Here is a 22,826-nt window from a genome sequence, read left to right on the forward strand (position 1 = left end):
TTTTCTCTATATTTCGGTCGATTTGAGATGGAATAGCCCGTATGCTATCTTCTAAGCCAAATTATTAATGGCTTACAATTTGAGAGGCTGATAGATAATGGAGGTTAAGTATTATTTGTTAGCTTAGAATCTTAAGATTTAGATTACTCTAAGAGAAAATTATTTGCGAAACGTTTCTAATTGTTCATTCTCTTCAACAACTAGAACTGAGTCATTTACGTTTTAGTTAAATGTTGTGTTGTGTTTTGATGTTTCCTCTACAAATTTGCATTAGGGCACAATAATTGTTACAGTTAAACAGTTTGAAACAATGGATGCAGTGGCAGTGCGATCGTAATATCTTGTCATTATGATACTTTGTGCATTTTTTCAGAGGAGTTATCTGGTATCTTTGTGAAGAGCATCAGTGAGGGCAGTGCAGCTGATCTGTGCAAGAAAATCCAAGTGAATGACCGCATTGTTGAGGTTTGTAAGATAAATTATAAAAAATGAATTTGAGTTTAGAGCCTTTTATTTATTTTTTCAGTTATTTTGTACTTTTTACTAAGGTAGTAGATAAGTTGTTTTAATGTAATTTTCGTTTTCAAATGAAATGAATAACTAACTATTGTTTCTCTGTTTTTGTAAATAGACATGTGTATTAAAAAGACGGTTACTTGCTAATGTGTAACATTCAAACTATTTCTTTAATGGACCAAGAGGCTCTTCCAACCTTTTCTCTTCATTAACCCAATGCTGGTCACTATATGAACATTTTGCTAAATATCAAATTCAAATGATAGTCACACCAAAATGGAAGGGGATGCAAGTATGTCCTCTCTCTTGCTGACTTTGTAAATGTTGACTTTCCTACTGGAAGAATTTTCTTTGAAGAATTCACGGTACACAGTAGAACAGATATTTGTTAGCCCAGTGGTTCAGTTATGATGGAATAATAATTACTGTTATGTCTTTGTAAAGGCAATGGACTGTTACTCCTATTGAAGCCTATTATTTCCTTTTAAAAGTTCTAAACCTTTCCTTGAATGCAGGTATTTCGCCAGACAACTTACACTTTTATAAAATAAAATAAGAACCTGTACTTTGTAATACAAAAGCCAGTTGAAGATATTAGGGCTGAGAAGTATTAAAGCAAGTATCACTAATGTAGTGTGAGTTTAAAAAATGGGAACTCTATGGTTTAAACACTCATTAAGACAATATTATGTGTATAAACGATCAAATTGACAGTACCGTAATAATGGTCATCTTCCTAACGGGGGATTTAAGTCAAGTTGCCTGTTCCTAATAATAATAATAATAATAATGATGATAATAGGCTAATAATAATAATAATAATAATAATGATAATAATGATAATAGGCTAATAATAATAATAATTATTATTTATTTATTTATTTATTTATACGATTAATACATTAAAATTAACAACTTTGGTACAAATTAAATACTTGAGTTAACAACAAAATAAAGAACATAGATTACAATAATTTACAAGAATTAATACTATATAATATTAGGGAAAGGAGTTGATTCTTACTACCAATTTATATATAAGGATCATGCAAATAATATTAGCAAAGACATTGCCATATTCTAATACTTCTATACATTGAATGGATCGAAATCGCCTACATGTAAGTTAGCATGTTTAATACATCTGGAGACCGGCGAGGAAGATTTAGGATTTCTAATATAGAAGAGTTTGTTATGTCTCATGTCCTTCATAGGAATACGAAGGCTGACACTGTTTAAGAAAGATTGACAATTAATGTCACCTTTAAGGACCTTACATAATAAGCAGGGAACGGATTTATATGGACTAAAAATATATGAAATATGTAAATATATATGTAGTTATTTTTACCAAAATATGGAATTAAATATGGATTTTTACCAAAATATGGAATTAAATATGGACTTAAAATTATAAAAAAATGACTATGTACGTTAAATATTGGTACATTTTAATCAAACTAAACAAAAAATATAATGGACGTACCTTATCTTCCAATGTAGTTTCAACAAAACACAATTTTTATTGTCTGTTACCATAACAATAGGTTACAAACATTTCTTTCAAGTGCTGAAAAGTGAATCTTCTTCTATTGTCTCTGAGGATAGATTTATACTGACTAAAAGAGCGTTCGACGTCACAAGAAGTAACTGGTACATAATTCAATTTCACAATGTCTGCTGGGGATAAGTCCAAGTTAATCTTCACTGTTGATTCACCACTCATCACAGCAACAACCTTTTGTAGTTCTTCATATCCAGGGTTTTTTGAAAGTACAGTGTCCACCTTAGCTCTTACTGCATCTGCAACTTTACCTCTACCACGATTCAGTTGTTCCACAGTACTATTTATAATTTCAAAACTTTCAGATAGTGAAAGGTGCCTATTTTGGAGACTTTTGAGCGTTTTTATGATGCATGAAAATGTATGCTGAATGTGAGCTAAGTCATTCTTCACACTTATGTCACAGGTAACTGTTTTCGCAGTATCAATTGAGACTGCATCTTCAGAGTCCAATGCAAGGAGAACATTGTTAATAGAGTCTATATGTTCGGCATAATGTTCAACTGCTTCTAGCCATGTACCCCATCTAGTTAAAATTGGCTTTGGTGGCAATGGAATTTCAGGGTACATTTCTTTCAACACGTTAACTCTACTGGGAGCTTTGAGAAATACTTTTTTCACTGATGAAATCAACAAATCTACTTTAGGGAAATTGTCTCTGACCACTTCTGCCACACGATGAAATGCATGCGCCACACAAGTAAAATGAGTCAATTTAGGATATACAACAGATAATGCTTGTCCAGCTTTGACCATATAAGGGGCAGCATCGCTAATAAAGAATAACACATTGTCGTACATAATACCCTTTGGCCACAGGATACCCATAGCTTCGTTGAACAGTTTAACTATAGTTTTGTTATTGCACTTTTCTAGAACATCACAATGTAAAAGAATTCGTTCAGAATATTGTTCACTTAACAAACCGATAACTACATTACCAACAAGTCTACCTTCTTTGTCGGGAGTCTCATCAATGGAAACCCAAATTGAACTATCTTTAATTTCATCTCTTATCTTCTGTATTGTCTCATCGTAGATGGATGGAGCATACGTCTTCCTAAGTGTTGACTCATCCGGGATTGTATGTTGAGTATATTTTTCAAGGAATTCCCTGAAGACCTTATTCTTTAGTTTGTAGAGAGGAATATCAGCAGAGATGAGAGAACGGCACAGGTCGATGTTAAACTCAGATCTTACATTCGATGTTGTTGGTTGTGTTAAAAACAATTGTCTCTGCTTGGAATTTAGTTGTTTGTTGGCCTGATGTTTACTAGTTGTAATGTGTTGTTGCACCAGGAACTTTTGTGTAGATGATACTGCACACTGACACAAATTACAAAATAATATTTTATTGTCAGTTGATAAACCATCTTCTTTAAATTCTGAAATGTAACTTGTTAGTTTTGATTTTAAATTGACTGAATGACGTACTTTTGGCATATTTACCGTCTTTATAGTATGATTTACAAAACTGAACCTATGTGTACTCTGACTGGCATTTAACTGTTGAGCTGCACAACTGAAGTCTGTTAAAAATTTTAAATTAAATTAATACAGTTTTGTAACTTACTTTCCCATTGTTGATAGGACTGCTAATTTTCAAATAACTCTGATGTTAAAGGGATTACTGAACATGTGTTTAAATCTCTATTGTTGAAATGTATTTTTAAAAGTTAATGGAATTTTGTTTTGTTTTATTGTTAAACCTAATATAATATGGACTGTTTTATATGAAATATGGAAAATATATGGAAATTAACGAAAATATGTACTAAACTCTAAAATATGGAAAAATATGGAAAATAAAAGTAGGATTTTTCAACCCTACACATTGTGAAACATAAAGATAATGCAAAATATAAATTATATTAGCTTTATAAGTAAATATGTATTTACATATAAATCCTTTCCCTGATAATAAGTAATCGAGATCATGATGTCTGGCATATAGGCTTCAACAATTAAAGTGCTCGCATTTTTTATCATAGTTATACCCAGAGTTATTAGGCAGGAATCTGTACGAACATAATGAAATAAATTTCCTTTGAATATTTTCCAGTTTTGCCGAATCAGAACTAGTAATAGAGTTCCAAACTACAGATGCATATTCGAGTTTCGATCTCACTAATGTATAGTATAGTATTAAAAGAGACTCAGGTGTTGAAAAAGAATAAGTAATTGACCGAATTATTCCTAACATTCTTATTGCATGGTTATAAATATAATCAGTGTGGTTGTGCAAATATAATTTATTGTGAATTAATACTCCGAGGTCTCTAATACAATCTTTTCTGTTAATTAATATTAACAATAGTACAATTAATGATGATAATAATAATAATAATAATAATAATAATAATATGATGATGGTGATAATAATAATAATAATAATAATAATAATGAAATAATGTGAATGTCATAATTTAACAAATTAGAAGACTGTGAAATAACAGATAGTGACACAGTAAATTTTAAATTTAGAAACAAAGCTAAATCAAGTGCCAAAGAAGGTTCACAAAAGGCATTCAAAGTCAGCTGATTGCATAAACAGGTCCTGAGACAAAAGTCAACATTGAAATCTCAAAGAAGATTTTCCCATCCGGGCCACCAGATGGAGATATTGCAAGTACAGTGAAAAAAAAAAAAAGTTTTTTTTTTCTTTATACAGAGGAGGGAACCAAAGGCTAGCACCACAGCCTGAGGCTTATTGTGCTTTACCACTCCAAAGCTAGTACATTCTATGCAGTAATTGACTTGGCTCTGTACCTTCCTAGAAGTGCCAAATCCATTTTTACATTGATTCCATATACCATAGAACTCTTTTTAATGAATCTCTTACGGATTACTCCCCCCCCCCCTTAAAAGAAGAAAGGCTAAAATAACTAGGACTAACGTGTGTTATATGCCAAATATTATAATCATTTAATTAGGCCTACAATTATTATTTATAACAAATTTCATTATAATATTTTTATTAACTCTTCAAATGGTGATGCACAAATGTTTTTTCTTTTTGTTGAATCCAAACCACACTGAAACTCGGCATTGAAAATTTATTCTTTCTTCTTCATTATTCCCCATAATGAAGTAGTTAGCAAACAATGCTTTTTGCCATATGCATTAGTGTTACTTAAGGATTAGCCTCGACATTTCTTATTATTTTCACTTTCTGCCACATGGTGCTGCATTACTATTGATTGAGATGCGCTATTGAATATGCCAGTACTGTTAGATTATTGAAAGTCAAGTCGATATTTCGGGCTTCATTATCACAAAATCCACTTGAAAAGTATTCCTTAAAAGCAGGATTTTCCTTAAAGCGGGTTTCCTTAAAAGCAGAAATTAATTGCATTATTCTTATGAAAGGTTAAAATAGGGTTTACTGTATATATTACACTTCCTTACGTATAATGCAAGTGTCTACTACTTTAATTTTCTTCTTCTTCTTCTGCTATGTTACTACAGCCCAAATTGGGCCTTGACCTCCTGTGTTCTCTTCTTCCAATCAGATCTGTCCAGTGATGTTCTCTTCCATGCCGTTACTCCCAAAACTTGTCTAGCATCCTCTCTCATTGCATCAGTCCATCTATCCTTCGGTCTGCCTATCGGTCTTTTACCATATATCCTTCCCTCCATTACTTTCCTAGGTATACTCTGGTTCTCCATTCTATTTATATGCCCAGCCCATTCCAATCTTCGGAGTTTGATGTGTGTCACTACATCCATATCTCGATATTGTTCCATTACTTCCTGGTTATACCTTATCCTCCATTGTCCATTTTCATTAACTGGTCCAACTATCCGCCTCAATATCTTTCTTTCAAATGCACCTAAGGCTAATTCTACCTTATTATTCATTACCCAAGTTTCACATCCATAACAGAGTACCGTTCTAATCATTGTTTTATAGATTCGAAATTTAGTTTTCTTATGTACAAATTAATTAATTTTAAATAGTATTAATTGAGGGGTTTGTCGGAAAAAGGGCGTATACGTCAATATGGCGAATTGAGATACATGCAATCTAAGATTTTAAAACACGCTTGAATAAAATGTTATACACGCACGCAGCCCTGTCCTGCAGGTATGTACAGTACAATCAAAACAAAATTTCGCTACTATAATTATTCACTACATTATAAACCGTTTTCCCGAAGAAGGGCGTATAGGTCTATCCGCCTTTCTTCCGGCAAAGCCCTCCTCAATTAGTATCATCAACAAACTTGAGTTTCTGTATGTATTTTTGGTATGAATTCTGGAACACTAGTTTGAAAGTAAATTTTATTTCCAGCTGTTACGATTATGTACCTTTTATGGCTGGTAGAAAATAAGGATTTCTGCTAGATTGTTACTCTTTCACTGTAGTAGGGCGAATTTTCAGCCCTAGTAATTTTAAACAGAGATGGTAATAATGATGGGTGTTTGTTCTTTAGGTGGATGGGCGTTCCCTCCAGGGTTACACAAACCATCAGGCTGTGGAAGTATTGAGAAGTACGGGTCAAACTGTAAAGCTGTGTTTGGAGAGATATCTGCGTGGTCCCAAGTTCGAACAGCTACAACAAGCAATTGCCAACAGTGAGCTGAAACCTCCGACTCCTTCCTCACCCTCAGCAACATCACTACCCCGCTTTCCTGTCAGTACGGTGAGTATCACTACACATGTGCATGGTGTGCTTTTGTTGTAATGAGCAGGGGCGAAGTGAAAATTAAGTACAGTAGTGGCAAAAAAACCGGACTGACGGAATAATCAAAGTCCTCGAAATAAGCCATTGCGCATGTCACGTTCGCATTCACAAGATAGCGAGTAATCTATTGAAATTGTTGTAGTTTCGACTGCTGACATAGCCCATTTCGAAAGCCATTAGAAAATAAGCTGGTAAAATTCATGTTCTGAGAATAATAAGTTAATTAAATAGTAAAATATTGCTGCAATCGAAAAGTATTGGGAATAAATTTGAATAAGGAACAAAAAAAAAAAGTTTCCTTCCCAGGCAGGATTCCAACCACGAAAGTCTTAGTTACCAGTCTATTGTGGCTCTGGAGTGAACAAGGCTCTGAAATCAACTACAAGGGTCAGTCTGGTTGTTTTGCTACTACTGTACATGCTCGACATTGCTTCATTTCAGCTGTGCTGATTTTTAATGTTGCAGGTTAGCAGTGAGATTACTTTCTGTCTAAGAAATATTAAAATATTTTATTATTATTATTATTATTGCTCTTATTATTGTTGTTGTTATTATTATTTTTTTTTATTGTTATTGTTATTGTTATTATTATTATTATTTTTATTTTTATTGTTATTGCTATTATTGTTGTTGTTATTATTATTATTATTATTATTATTATTATTATTATTATTATGTACATCACGAGTAAAAATAAATGGAACACATATATTTTTTAATTTAATATATTCATACATATGCTGTATGTCTGTGTTTGGAAAGCAATTGAATTATTTGTTAATTAAACGAAATGTCGGTTTGTTATTGTGTTAACCAATATATTTTCTGTAGATATGGTTATCAATAGCATTAACTTCGAGCTTCTTTTTTTTTTTTTTTTTTTTTGCCAGTGCACATAATAATATTTTAAAGAAGCCAGCCTCCATGTTCTAGTGGATACCCTGTGAAATATTTCTTTGTTAAATAATAGAAATTTAAATTCTATATCCAGGCCCACCATTCCTCTGTTCACAGTTCATGACAACAGTCTTCACCATGATAATTATGTAGATCTGTAGGAAAAAAAAGAGTGGGAACTTGCCTTTTTGAAATATAAATAGTTCACAGCTTTCTGTATGTAATGATTTGCGCCACTATACATGTGTAATTCGCAACAGTTAAGAAGAGCCAGTGCCCTAATTGTGAAGTGCTGTCAGCAACATTTTAATGTAAACTTAATTTTCAACTCTTTGTCTTTCAGGACGGAGAGGAGACAGAGATTGAGGTAGAAGGCGAATCACACACAACGATTGACTCCATGGTGCTGGAGCCACTGGAGGCCATGAACCCAGATGTTGTTGTTGAAGATGTGGAAGCATTGATTGACACGAATTATGTTGGAAAGCTGAAGCCTGCTGTTGAGGCAGCAATAAAAGCGAAATGGGGAAAGATCATGGGACCAGATGTAGAAATAGTGGTACGTTTTTATTATTTGTTGCATATATTTACATTATTTATTTGATAAGGTTTTCATTTTAATAGAATACGTCATTTGCTTTATGACAATGAATAGCTTTAGCCACCATATTTTTATAATGCTCTTGTAGACGGCATAAAGAGAATTAGAAACTATTGTCTATTATTTCTTATGTCATGATCTTTAATTGAGACATTGTTAGGAATAATATTGCTAACCAACTAACGCAACAACAAAATTTAATTGCGTTCTCATACAAGAACACTGCACTTCTATAGCAATTACAACATTTATACTTCTTATTTAATAAGCTAAAATTCTAACAAAATTAGAATTTTTATTTCACTGAATTGCATTCTTTGCAATAACAGTCTCGCATTGAAGCGAAGCTGATCCTAACAAAATCAATATACTCGATAATTCGCTGTAATTAATGCACGAACTTCGGTGAAATATCGAAAATCGCGAATTATCCGCAAAATGTTTTTATTATTATTTAAAGTCCAGTGAAAGTTACTCTGATATGTTTAATTACTAAAATACATTACAAAATCAAGTGCGAAATGTGAAATGATGCAAAACATTTTGAAACATTATAATATTATACAATGCTGCAGTAGAGTAGAACCTTAAAACAAGGAACACCAGTTGTACAAAATATCAGTGACACTTCAGTTTAACAAAATAATGTCTTTTTTTTTTTTATTTCTTAGAGAATTGTTAATATTTTGTGATTTTTGATCGTAAATTTCTTAAGGAAAAAATATCAAATTTAGTATCAGATCATTCCCAGAGATAAAAGGTAGTTGGAGCATGGTGCTGATCAGACCACCTCACTTTAGTGTCGAGGTCAAGAAAGCATAGAGTACCTGCTGTGGAGTAACTAGGGTTGTCAACTTTTTTTTTAAGAAAATATGGAAGAGTAAGGAATTGACAAATTTTCACATAAAAGATTGACAAATCATTCACTTAAGTTACTAAAAAACAACTTTATTCTACACTTTGACAGCTAGGCGTCAATTAAGAGCATGTTGAGAGAGATTTTGTCTCGTGTAATAGTTGAAGTCGGCAGTTTGCAGCTCTGGTTTGATTATGAGTTGTGCTTCTGTTTCGAACATCTGTCCAATTATTGTTCATGAGATAAAACAACCTCTTTGTGTGATCATTACTATTTGGTGTGCTTAGACCAAAACTCGCCAGTATTTTTTACAAATTTATAACATTAACATTGTTTGATTTTATATGTGTCCTGTGTAATGATCCAGCAGAAATGAATCAAGATCACTTGAAGACCTGTGAAGCATTAAGATCAGAAGAAACTACAGTTCAAAAGTATTGGAAAGCACGACTGCTAATGGCTTCATTGCCAGATGCAAGGCACTGGACAACAACAACAACATTGTTTGATTTTTTAAATCCATTTCTGGCAAGCATTACTTTCTGAGAAGACTGCACATTTTATTGCATCTCTTGAACAACAAAATTCATCACATAAATCATCATTCACGACAAAATGAAATATTTACAATAAAGATTTTTATATTATGCAGAAAAAAAGGCAGAAAAATGCTCGAAGAAAAGAAAAATACGAGAGCCAGGAGAATGTTAAAAATTAGGGAACAGAAGATCTCAGGAAATACGTGTGAGTTGACAACCCAAGGAATAATGGTTAGCACGTCTGACTGTGAAACAAGTGGGCCCGGATTCAAATCCTGGGACAAATTACCTGCTTGAGGTTTTTCTCGAGGTTTTCTCTTAGTTCATTAAGAACAAATGCTGGGTAACTTTCGGCACTGGACCCTGGACTTATATCGCTGGCATTATCACCTTCATCTCACTTAGATGCTAGAAAACCATCGCAGTTGATAAAGCATCGTAAAATAACCGAATTTAAAAAAAGCATACTGTTGATCTCGACCTCTATTTCCTCCAAGCTCCTTCATGGCATGTATAGGAGATACTTTTACCATTTGCACCTAATTACATCCTGCAGGACATGTTATGTCTGTTACCAGTTCTGACTAGTGAGAACTTCTCCTAGAATTCTTTTTTATTATACAGGTGGCACAATTATGCAAGTTCGGAGAGGGTGGTGGTCTAGGGATCAGTCTGGAGGGCACAGTTGATGTGGAGGATGGTCAGGAAGTGCGTCCACATCATTACATCAGATCAATCTTACCTGAGGGTCCTGTTGGAACCAATGGACGCTTGCATTCTGGGGACGAGTTATTGGAGGTGAGCAAATGTGTGCATCTGAAATTAATTGGATGAACTAGGAGATCTGCAGAGTTTAATAACCTTTTGTTGTTATTAACATTTTATTCATTTATTCATACCTTATATATACAGCCCACTTCTATGTACAGACATGACATTATACAAATTGTTTTATTCCAACTCAAAACTTGATGGCATATAAAGTCGGATTTTGGTAGAGGGCTTGGCGAATCGTAATTTCTTTCTACTCCGCAGTATTATCATATTACAGTATGTAGAACTTGATTGTAGCTGTATTGATTCAATGCAACAATTTGATCATTTATATTCAAGAAAAGAAATGAAACTAAAATTAAGTTATGAAGAGCATAAACAGGAAGACAAGTTTTGTTACAAGTGCATTGCGAGAAGTAAACATTGTATTCACAAGTTTTATGTCCCATAACAAAACATTTTAACATATAATAATAGATTCTTACAAATCTTATAAATATGACAAACACAATATGAGTAGCACCATGCTAACTGTCCCTATCTCAATTTTTTTAAAAGATTGAGATCCTACTTGGTTCAGTTTGAAAATAATTTTCTGTTACTGAAAGGTAATGTATCTTTATTCACTGCATTAAAATCAGTTGTGTACATACAGTTGAACCTTCCTACAACAAAAGCAGATAAAATGATAAACTGTGTTCCATTGATACATTTTATTGATCCGGCATATTTCATATATTTATGATATGTTTTATCCATCATTACAACGATATTCAAATTTTTTTTGGGGGGGGGGGGGACACTACGGGAAAATAAAAATATTGCAATAATTGTTTTTATTTTTCACTTGGCGGGAATCACAGTATTCTCATCTCCTATATGGGAGAGCGAATTCCCTGTGGATAGGGAAAGAAAGAAGCTCACTGTAGTAGGAATGTTACATGAAGCATCAAGTTAATGGGCAGACAAGAGTTATTTGCAGTTAATGCTATAATTACTCATACTACCATCAATGGAATATTGTTCAAAGTGTAGATATCTTCAAGCATAATAGGTGACCATTGGAATGTATAGTGTAAGTTGTGTCCGTATACAGTGAAATCTCAGTATAATATACATTAGAAAATAATATTATTTATACTTTATTTTGAAAAGTACGTTATAACGGAAAGGAAGTTCTGTTATAACACAGTTGTTTTGATTTTACATTAGATAATGTAGAGTTACTCCACAACATATCTTACCTTTCATTTACTATTTCTGTGTTTACTCCAAGATTTAACAAACTCAAGAAACCCACTATGCCTATACAAAACTGCAAGTAACATACAGTATATATCACTCAATTTTAAAATTGTTACACGAAGAAATTATTTATGTTAAAAAATATGTTACTACCTATAATAAATGTACACATGATATAGGCTACACTACAATCAACAAAATTTGAAGAAGTTCTTAATTTCAGTTTCGATTGTTTTTCTCAATAACTTATCTTCTACAAACTTTTGAAGTTTACTCAGTGACTCGAGAATCAATCATTCTTGCTAGAAACAATGTAGGACAAAAATCATATGCATGCAAGATGCTATACTCCACAACACAATACTAAGCTTCTAGCCAACATGTTCAAAATAAAAGCAGATACTCTACATATAATACATAAACTTTGCAACCAATAATAGATGAAATAAAGATGCAAATGTTAAAAAAATATATAATTATCAACTGTAAAAATGTTCGTAATTAATCATAAAATGATCACAAGTAATGATAATGTAAAAATTAAATATCTTTGTATTATAATGTAGGGATTTTACAGTAGTAGTGGATTTAAAATGTATACGTAAAACTGAAAAGTAAGTTAAACTGAAATCCACTATATTGAGACAATATTGTACATAATATAGAAACTAAAAAATGGAACTGGAGCTGGGGAAAATAATGATTTCATATGAACAATCTGAACAGTATTTATTCAAAATACATCTACTCATTGCACGCAATGTTCATGAAGCAACTGAGCAACTGGAAGGGATGCGAAAGACTGTGTCTGGTATTCTGTTCAATGCATTCATTGTTGACTTTTCAAACGGTATCCACGGCATCAAAATGAAAGCCCTTGAATATTGTTTTGAGCTTTGGGAAAAAAAGGGAGAGACACAGCACTGAGTTCAATGAATATGGTGCATGCAACAGTACACAGACTTCTTTGCTTACCAGAGCTCCCCAACAATGAGAGCCCTGTGGCTTGGTGCATTGTTATGCAACAAGAATCAAGAGCCCTCTTTTCGGTACTAGACCATAAACGTACATGACGGTTATGCCACTCAACACTACATATTCATGGCATCCTTCATTCCTCCTGATATCTCGTACTGTATCAAAAGTTTAGCAAAGCTAAATTCCTCTAATGCAGTGGTTCCCAACCTTTTTTCACTGACGACACACTTTACTGAACCCCCATTATATCGCGACACATTTATTTGTTTTTGTTAATAATATAATAATAACAACCAGTCCTTTTCTTCTGGAGAAAAATGTGGTGGAACTCTGTGTAGAATATTTTATAGCAGACGGGAAATGATTACTGTTCGTTGCACGGGAATTTTGACATTTTAACCTCCTTTTCGTCCAACTAAGACTTACAAGGTCTAAGCGGAATTCAAAGAAAAACATAGTTATTCACACATATTTCGGTTTCATAATGGAAAATGCAACAAAATGGTGCTGGAACGCCGTTGAAGTGTGTTCCGCCAGAAAAAAATCACTGATAACAACTTCCAGTGTCGTAGATAGATCGATGTTAACACACAATCGAAAATTCTAAAAAAAAAAAAAAAAAAAATAAGGAGCAACTTGAGTGGCATTAGAAAGAAACAAAGGTAGTATGTGTAAAAAAATCCCAACCAATCTATGCTGGATGTCCAATAAAAGATTTTTATTGTCATTTTTGAAAACTCACCTATTTAAATTAATGTGAAGTCTGCGCTTGGTGGGTTGCACAGAGTTTCTCTATATGTGGCCTTATGGTTGACAGACAAACACATAAATCATCTTCAAGATAAGCAGCAGTCTGTTCCTTTGTTTAGATTTCACTATTTTCATGGTAGAAAATGCTGATTCACACTTATGACGTTGAAAACGGCAGTTATAAATATTTTTTTTTAGTTTATTCAGCACCATCGACTGATTTGACAAAACATTTCCGCATATAAGATACTCAGTATTTTGTTCATATTCATCACCATGCCACAAAAAAAAGATATTGCAGGTATTCATCACTATATTTACGAAATACAGTACTTTTTTGTGAATCCTGAAGAGAATTGTTGCTCACATTATTTGAATTAGCACTGCTGTCATCTAAACCAGACCTTGATTCAGATTGTCTTTTTCGAATTAAAAATTTGTCCGTGATAAAATCTGAATAAAGCACTTTTGATAAAATAGCCACACTATCATCTGCTCACACGTAAGTTATTGAAACTGACCAATATGTTCTGATGATTCTAAATTCTGTTTATTACTAAGTGGGAAGAGTAAACGAATTACTAAGCATTGTTGCAGTGTTCACTTTCATTCGAATTATCTCCAGGCAGAAAAATTAAACTCAGTATTGTTCCAGGTATTCACATTTCATTGGTAAAGTCTATTTCAAAATAAAATATACCATATCAAAGACTTCGTTGTAAACTAAAAAATGCGTTGTAAAGAGACTTTCTAGATGGCATAAAATTTATTTTTCAATTTCAAAACTTTCGCGACACACTCCATGGGGCTGTGCAACACACCAGTTGGGAACCACTACTCTAATGCTTAGATTCAGAAACTATTCTGTGTGCAAATAAAGGCATACGGAGGCAAAGTAACTACGGTATAGACCAGTATCACCAGCTATTAAGCATGTACAGAATACGTAACTTATATGAAGCAATTGAACAATGCATGCAAAATTAAAATGTAATCTTCTTTGTCATCTGAAATGTTACAAGTTGTTACTGTTATGTAAGTAACATATATCATTTATGTCACGCCAAGCTGTTATATGCAGTGATTCTAAAGCAGCCATTACTGCTATAACAACCAATCTGTTACCTAAAAGTAAAATAATAACTGGATGTTGGAAAATTATACACCATCTGATGAAGCTCAATAAAGGGATAATGTTTCAATGGATACCAGCACACTGTGGATTATCCGGTAATGAAACTACTGACTGTCTTGCTAAGAAGGGAAGTAAAATCTTACAAAATCCCATGTCAACTTATCATTTCCAACAGTTGAAAGATTTATCAACTCAAAATATCAGGAAATAATATCATACCATGTTCACGATTTTTCAAATAATAGAAGATGGTACTGTCTCAGTGTACAACGAAATATAATTCCTGAGTATCCAAAGAAAAGTGCAGTTGTATCTTTTCAGAGGGCATTACTGTTTGTCAAAACTTCTTTTTCTTCTTCACTTCAGGGATTAGACTTCAAGCTTGGTCTTACTTGATCTCTTTTTCCTTTTGGTCTATGTGTTAGTATTCGTCTTGAAATTTGGTTGCTATCCATTCTCTCTAGATGTTCAATCCACTGCTCTCTAAAATTACGAATCTTTCTTCCAGTGATACCACATTTAGTTCGCTTCTTATATCCCCTTTCTTAATTCTATCTAGCCTAGTGCAACCCTTGACCGATCTTAGAAACTGCATTTCAGATGATTGCAATAATTTCTTTCTGTCATTGCTTGCGAGAGTCCAGGTCCCTGATCCATATAATAGGACTGGTACTGTTGTTAGGTACATTATAAAACTTTGAGTGTCTTTCCTTGTTTTACCTTTCAGTGTTCTATTTATTGTACCACATATCTGCTGGAACATTGGAAGTTTGTTTCTACTTTCACTTGTGTGTTTGTAATTTTAGTTCTGACACTGTATTTTCCATTAAAAGCCATTGTCTGTGTTTTATGTTGACATTTTAAAATTATACATCTCACTTATTCTTTGTAAGTGATATATTGATTTCTATAGATTATCTTCACTTTTATTTATTAAAACCTGGTCATCTGCAAATAACATCGTCTTAATACTACTGTAAAATTAGGAGTGATTTTAATACCATTAGGTGACCTATTGTTCCATTCTCTAAGAATGTCATCCATAGGTATATTAAAAACAAACTTGGTGAAATACTAAAACTTTGTCATACACCTTGATTAATTGGAATATCCTTGCTATATTTGCTGTGTCCAATATTAATGTTAATTGTCGTGTTTCTGTAGATACTTTTCAATATGTTTATGAAATGGTTAGGATTAGTCTTTTCTATACATTATTTACCAGAGTTTATTCCTATTAACACGCTCAAAAGCCTTTTCATAGTAAACAAAGACCAAGTGAGTTTCTAAATTGTATTCTTTCCGTTTTTCAATTGTCTGATTTACCGTAAAAACAGCATCTGTGCATGAGCAGCCAGTTCTGAAACCATTCTGTTCTTACATTATTAAAACTTCTAAAATATTTCTTAATCTTTCGTTCAAAATTCTTGCATATAATTTATAGCCTGTATTTAGTAGACTGATGCCTCAGTAGTTCTGACATTTTCCTCTGTCTCTTTTTTTAAAAATGGAGATTATTTGGGTTTTATACCACGACTTTGGTATTTCATATTTCACACCTTTTCCAACATATATTCATTAAACTTAGGAGTCTATTATTTAGTACGTGTTTTTGTCAAAACACTTAAAAAAAAATTTGGAATTTTTTCTTCACCAATTTGTCCATTGTACAGTCTTCAGGAAGAAATGGATCGGAATCATCTTCAACAATGTCCAGCCCACTTACTTACGGCTTTTAAGGGACCTGCAGGTTCATTGCTGCCCTCACATAAGCCTGCCATCGGTCCCTATCCTGGGTGAGATTAATCCAGTCTCTATCATCATATCCCACCTTTCTCAAATCCATTTTAATATTATCCTTTCATCTATGTCTTGGCCTCCCTAAAGGTCATTTTCCCTCTGGCCTCCCAATTAACACACTATATGCATTTCGGGATTCATCCATATGTGCTACATGTCCTGCCCATCTCAAACGTCTGGATTTAACGTTCCTAATTATGTCAGGTGAAGAATACAATGTGTGCAGTTCTGCATTGTCTAACTTTCTCCATTGTCCTGTAACTTCATCCCTCTTAGCCCAAATATTTTCCTAAGAACCTTATTCTGAAACACCCTTAATCTCTGTTTCTCTCTCAAAGTGAGAGTCCAAGTTTCACAACCATACAGAACAACCGGTAATATAACTGTTTTATAAATTCTAACTTTCAGATTTGAGAGCAAGATAGTTAATGACTTTATTGCCAAGAGCTCAACATTAGTTAAAAACAATGATCATCTCCAATGACTGATCTCTTAATGTGATATAAAGGATTTATGTTACTTACATAACAGTAACAACTTGTAACATTTCAGATGATCAAAAAGATTAAATTTTTATTTTTTCATACGTTGTTCAATTGCTTTATATAATTTACGTGTTCTGTACATGCCTATTTAGCATCTGGCAATATTGTACTGCAATTGGTCTGCTTTCATATTCCTATTAGTTGTCAAAGAAACAATTTATAGTGTTAAAGAATTTCTTCTTAGAGATCAAAACTTCCTCTACTGCTTGTTGAAGAACCTTTCTAACATCAGAAATAATAAATTTGTTTTCTTTCTGCTGATGAACTTTGCACATAGGTTTTCAATTAAACTGAAAATTTGAACCGTGTGTTGATAGTTTCTTCAAGTATATAAAGATATGCAATAAATTAAATGAAAATTGCGATTATAAACACAGAATAACACGCAAAAGCAAGAAAAATGTGCATATTATCTCTTTTCCAACCTCTTTATAGCCCTTACCGAAAATATGTGTACACATAAACATAAACTAAAGCTATACACGTATACTTCGATATAAAAAACTTCCGTGATGTTTCACACTCTCTTCATGTTGAATCTTCACTGAATTATCAGGCGCATTCTTTTCCCCCATGAAGATTAATAAAGAATTCTTAAAGATATAAATAGGCTTATATTTTTGTATACAGATATTTGCTTCTATTAAATCATCATGCTTAAATTTGTTCTTTCAGGTGAATGGGCACCGCCTTCTGGGCATGAATCATATAGAGGTTGTAACTATCTTGAAAGACTTGCCTGTAAATGTGAGAATGGTTTGTGCCCGTCGACCAGGAGACCCGGCACCATACCGATTGATTGACACTTCTCAAGACAGGGCAGCTTTTGCAGCTAGGGTAAGCCTTTTTGTCAAGAGATACAATCTTTCAAATTAGGTACATAGAGATACCTAATGGAAAAGATTTATGCGGTAAAGATATTGTACTTGAAATTAATAGAACAATTTTCTAGTATTTACACTAGTCAACTGTCCGAAGACAGGTTTGAACCTCAAAAGTGACACCAGTAAGGAATTATTCGAGGCAACTAAGCCAGGAGATAATGGGGTTGGGTGGCCAGTTCCTTTCCCCCTCCATTGCATACATTGCTGACTAGTAACATATTACACTAATCAGACTACAATATTATTATTATTATTATTATTATTATTATTATTATTATTATTATTATTAATATTATTATTATTAACTATATTTTTAAGTGATACAAAGTGTTAAAAGTGTGTGATCAAGATGTATAGTGGAACAAGTTTGATGAAAATTGTTTCTGTCGATTACAGAATTATTGTAATAAAGGATAGGCATTACTTATTACGGATTACCACTCATTCACTTTTAAAAGTAGTGTCACTTTATTTCATCTTACAATACATTAATTGTGTTGTATTATACTGAATTGCAGTACCGTACATTATACAGAGTGTTCCTAGATTCAAGCGAAGAAATTTATCTAGTTACTGAGGGGTTGTAGACAAGCAGTTTGACATAGGGAACCCAGGGTCTCCAACGAAAAATATCGGAGTTATCAGTTGTTAAAGTTGTTTATATTTGTTACTCACAGTCCAGTATTAAAATGAAATAAGGATATGGAATGGTATGAGATGGTTTCGGACTTTATTGAGGATTGGATGAAGCCCAACTGTTAAGAGCTAATCAACCATGTTTTCAAAATTTAGCTTTTATGGGATCTGTAAAATTGCTGGAAAGTAATGATACAGTACGCTACTGCTTTTTGTTTCACCCTCATTCAATTTCGTTATTGTACCTATTTTAGAATAGAATTGTCAACATAAAGCTTTAGTGTAAGGGATAACGCATCAGACTTCAGGCCAAAAGATAGTTTATTGAGTCTCACAGTGGTAGTTTTTGTTTTTGTTTTGTTTTTTTTTTGTGTTTTTTTTTTTATTCCAATAACTCTTATTTCATTGATGAGATCTCTCAGTTCTTTCTTTCTGAACCATCGAAATAAGTATTGTAGTATTTATTATGCTTTCGGCAAGAGTACATGCACTGTACAGTACTAGTCATTGATTCAGTACAGTTCACTTGAGATCAAGTCTGTCCAGTGGTGGTCCCTCGGAGGAGGGAAGGGAGGAGCATCCTCCTCACATTTTTCTTCTTTAGAAAGTAAATACCAAATGAAATATGTGCCTTGAAATTCGAGGAAGATTCGATAATTTTTAAGTTCACAGCTATAAGAAAACCTCGGTTGATCGAGTTTTAAACGATGCGTGCTCATATGCTGCGTGAAAACTGTGAAAAAGATGCGAGATTGTTTGTGTGGAGGAAAGGCACTCCATTCCTCCTTTATTGCAGTTAACACACATAGACAACAGCGCACTAGCGGCCAGAGAAAGAAGTAGAGTTTTAAAGCAAGTAAATGAACGGATAGGGAGGAGATCTTCCTCTGAATCAGCGCATGGGCGGGAAATAGAAACCGACTAGTCGTGTAGCAAGTTCGCTACTGCTACCATTAACGATGTTGCATTCAATCAGACTATAACACATCTAGGAGGAGGCACAATAAAAACAGTTTTAATGCAACGCTATGAAAGACACCGTATAAACTTTTTTTAAAATTATAAATAAATATTATTCATTGCACTTGAAACTTTCAAGGATATTTGAAAGTTAAAGTCGGGTTTATATAAAACAAAGAGGAAGTAGTTCTACGTTAGTATCACAGATCTTTTTGGCCCCTGAAATACATTTCCATTCATTGTATACTAGACAGGGCAACAGCCAAGTTGTCAATTTTGTACAAATATATTTGAAATTGAAAGTAGGTACTCCAAACTACATCATTTTTAACATAAAAAATTAAACGGCCACTAGCAGCTTTGAACAATAATGGTAGCATGACTTCACAAGAACTGAAATTCTTCAAAAGCATGTGATACTGAACTTGTAAAATGTACATGCGGCAACACAGACCACGTGGGTGGGTGCAGTGTTCTCACTTTCCTCAGATTATTTCCCATTCTCATTTCCGTAAAACAGTTCCGATTATGTGTTAGTTGCTAGTTTCTTCCAACACGTGTGATGCTGTAGTGTGCTCGAATAATGCTGCGAGGTGAATTTCCTTGTAATTGTTATTTTTGCAATTATTCAACAATGAATGGAAGTGAAAACATAATCTATTTTGGACAATTTAGGAAACTCAGTTTACAAGAACAGATTATTGCTATACAGAAGGGAAGGCCAACCCCAACACTACCTGGTCTTACATGTATGCATGTTGGCTAATTTGTAGCATGTTTCATTCAAGAAGGTGTCATTTCGTGCTGTTAACTTCTTTCCTCCTCTTAAGAAATACGCATGAGCCGCCACTGAGTCTGTCATATTGGAGCTCAGATATTTGTTGGAAACACGCTGGCCTTTGGTTGCAGAAGTTGGGAGTTCATGACGTTTTTGTCTTGTGTGTTATTATTTCTTGCATTTTTTGTTCTATTTGAATGTTTAAGTTGTGTGAAATTTGTAATTTTTTCAGAGTAATGGATATGCATTTCTCACATTACATTTTTTCTTCATCCTTCTAAACAATTTATTAGTGCCATTATTACATACATTACAGAATAACTGCAGTTCACTTTTTAATGTTACAACACAAGTTTAGAGTTACATACCTTTAGTTAAAAAAAGCACCTGCTGAAATTTGAACGTTGGACCTCATTCTCTGACAGAAACCATCTACAATGTTTACAGATTGTGCCACAGAAATATAGCAGTACTGTATCTGACACATTTCAAAATGTACTAAAGTCCCGACGCTGTTATTTCCGGCGTGACTCCGCCCCTTTGCTTACGTCTTAGAAAGTAAAGGCTCCATAAAGTCTACTAATAGTAGTAGGTAGGTAGTATCGTTCGCCATTTTTGTTCTCACATTGCCGAGCTACCATACGAGGAATCTATTTGCTACACCGTTAAACATTATCATGTCGTAGCTCCTATGATAATAAATCAAACGCAATGTAATTCAGCAAATAATTGAGCGGCAAATAACGTCTTCATGTGCTTTCTGCGAACGCCAAAAAAAGAGCTAAAATGGCTGGCGATTATATTAAGTATTTATCGAGCCTTAAGAAATGAATCAGCGAATCACAAGACACACACGTTTAAATGTAGCCGACCTGCAACGCGATTGGCTGCTGGAAATTAGAGCGACGGCATTATACCATGCCACGTGCAGGTTCAATCAGTGGTGTACCGGGCAAAAAAATATTTTACACCACTACGTGCAAGTTTGAACCTGCAGACCCCTAGTTCTCTATCGCAAAATACTTAAACTAGGACCCCTCTACAGTCCCTTAAATTTCTTTGGTTTAATTCTGAAACCTCCGGTATATTGCACTATATACCTTATATATTGTTTTACAGTAGTTTACATTACATTATACAGAGTGTCTAGAATAACTCGCAATACTGCTAGACTTTTTTATGGAATTGGTGAAAAAAAAAAAAGTAAATTTTCATGTTAACTACTTGCTGCATTTCTAGGCATAAAAATCTTCACTTGCCATAAATTACAGTCTTCCTTAGGTACAAATCTCATATCAACTAAAAATTTTTGTAGCAACACTACGAAATTCTTTGCTGTGAAATGGAGGTGGTTCTTTTTGACATGAAAATGGTGGATATTAGAGTTGGCTGATTTAAAATAGCAATTTGTGTTATGAATTATAATGTAGATGAACAGGTATTTGCGGGAAAAGTTGTATAGAACATTTTTGTTTTATTTTATCACTACATTAAACCTACAGAGTTTGTACAGTTACTTATGAATCACCCTGTATATATACAGTGCGATCGAAAAGTTCCACAGCAGCTCCATTAATTCTAGTTACCTTGTAGAAAGTTGGCACTCCCCCATTCATTCCGGAACCAGTCTGAGTAGTGTAGTCGGTATAGCGCTGGCCTTCTATGCTCGAGGTTGCAGGTTCGATCCCGGCCAAGGTCGATGGCATTTAAGTGTGTTTAAATTCGACAGGCTCATGTCATTAGATTTATTGGCATGTAAAAAAAAACTCCTGCAGGACAAAATTTCGGCACACCGGCGATGCTGATATAACCACTGTAGTTGCGAGCGTCGTTAAATAAACCATAAGTTTAAATATTTCATTCCGGTTTGGCCATCTCACATCCGCAATCCATCATATGGTTAGCAGCCAGTGCTGCCACTTGAATTCTATGCCTAGTGGATTCTCGACTACACAAGCACTGTGGAGAGACTTCTCGATCGCACTGGATATACATATTCTATAGATATAGCAGATATTAGTTATTATTTAGGGAAGGCTATTTTCCAAACGGATCTTAAGAATATGAATAACAATGGGCAAGTCTATCTGAATAGAAGGTTTGCTAATGCATGTTCTGTTTTGTTAAACATGAAGGTTTTTGACACAATTAAATGGCCAGTTAGTCGAAATTTAGCTGAAGCTGGAAATAAAGAAATACTGAAATTGGCAGAAGATTTCAAAGATTCCCTTTAAAAAATCAGTGAAGATCAGTTGCTTCATGAATGATTTAAGTTAAAAACAAGTGTACAAAGACTTAACTTTTGAAACACTGTACAAAATTATGTCAGCCTCAGCGTTTCAAGATTTGTAGTATATGGTTGTCAGTTGCTGCAACAATGCCAGTGTCTACATCTGTTGGTGAACGTATTTTCAGTTCTATGAATGGAATAAGATCTACACATAGAAGCTTGTAATGTTTGAAACTAGCTGTTTAATGAATAATTTCGAAGTAAAAATTGTTCCGGAGCCAGGCATCAAACCCGGGACCTTTGGTTAAACGTACCAACGCTCTACCAACTGAGCTACCCGGGAACTCTACCAGACACCGATCCAGTTTTTCCCTCTATATCCACAGACCTCAAAGTGGGCTGACAACCGTCAAGCAACCAACACTGAGTGCACACTAACTCTGTGTGACT

At 33.8% G+C, this 22,826-nt stretch overlaps 1 protein-coding gene across 15 annotated transcripts in view; it reads left to right on the forward strand.

Moving 5' to 3' along the window:
• Positions 1-22,826, forward strand: part of LOC138699780 (multiple PDZ domain protein-like) — a 1,065,748-nt gene that overhangs the window by 306,593 nt on the left and 736,329 nt on the right. For all 15 annotated transcript variants that reach the window (XR_011332076.1, XM_069825918.1, XM_069825919.1 and 12 more), the window contains 5 exons: positions 374-465; positions 6,517-6,726; positions 8,009-8,224; positions 10,286-10,459; positions 17,564-17,725. Coding sequence is in view for 14 of the 15 variants with exons in the window: in XM_069825918.1 (XP_069682019.1) it covers positions 374-465; positions 6,517-6,726; positions 8,009-8,224; positions 10,286-10,459; positions 17,564-17,725 (854 nt within the window). In the remaining variant the exon portion in view is untranslated. The remainder of the gene's footprint in view (positions 1-373; positions 466-6,516; positions 6,727-8,008; positions 8,225-10,285; positions 10,460-17,563; positions 17,726-22,826) is intronic.

The sequence above is a fragment of the Periplaneta americana genome, chromosome 5 (assembly GCF_040183065.1).
Source record: "Periplaneta americana isolate PAMFEO1 chromosome 5, P.americana_PAMFEO1_priV1, whole genome shotgun sequence".
NCBI lineage: Eukaryota > Metazoa > Arthropoda > Insecta > Blattodea > Blattidae > Periplaneta > Periplaneta americana.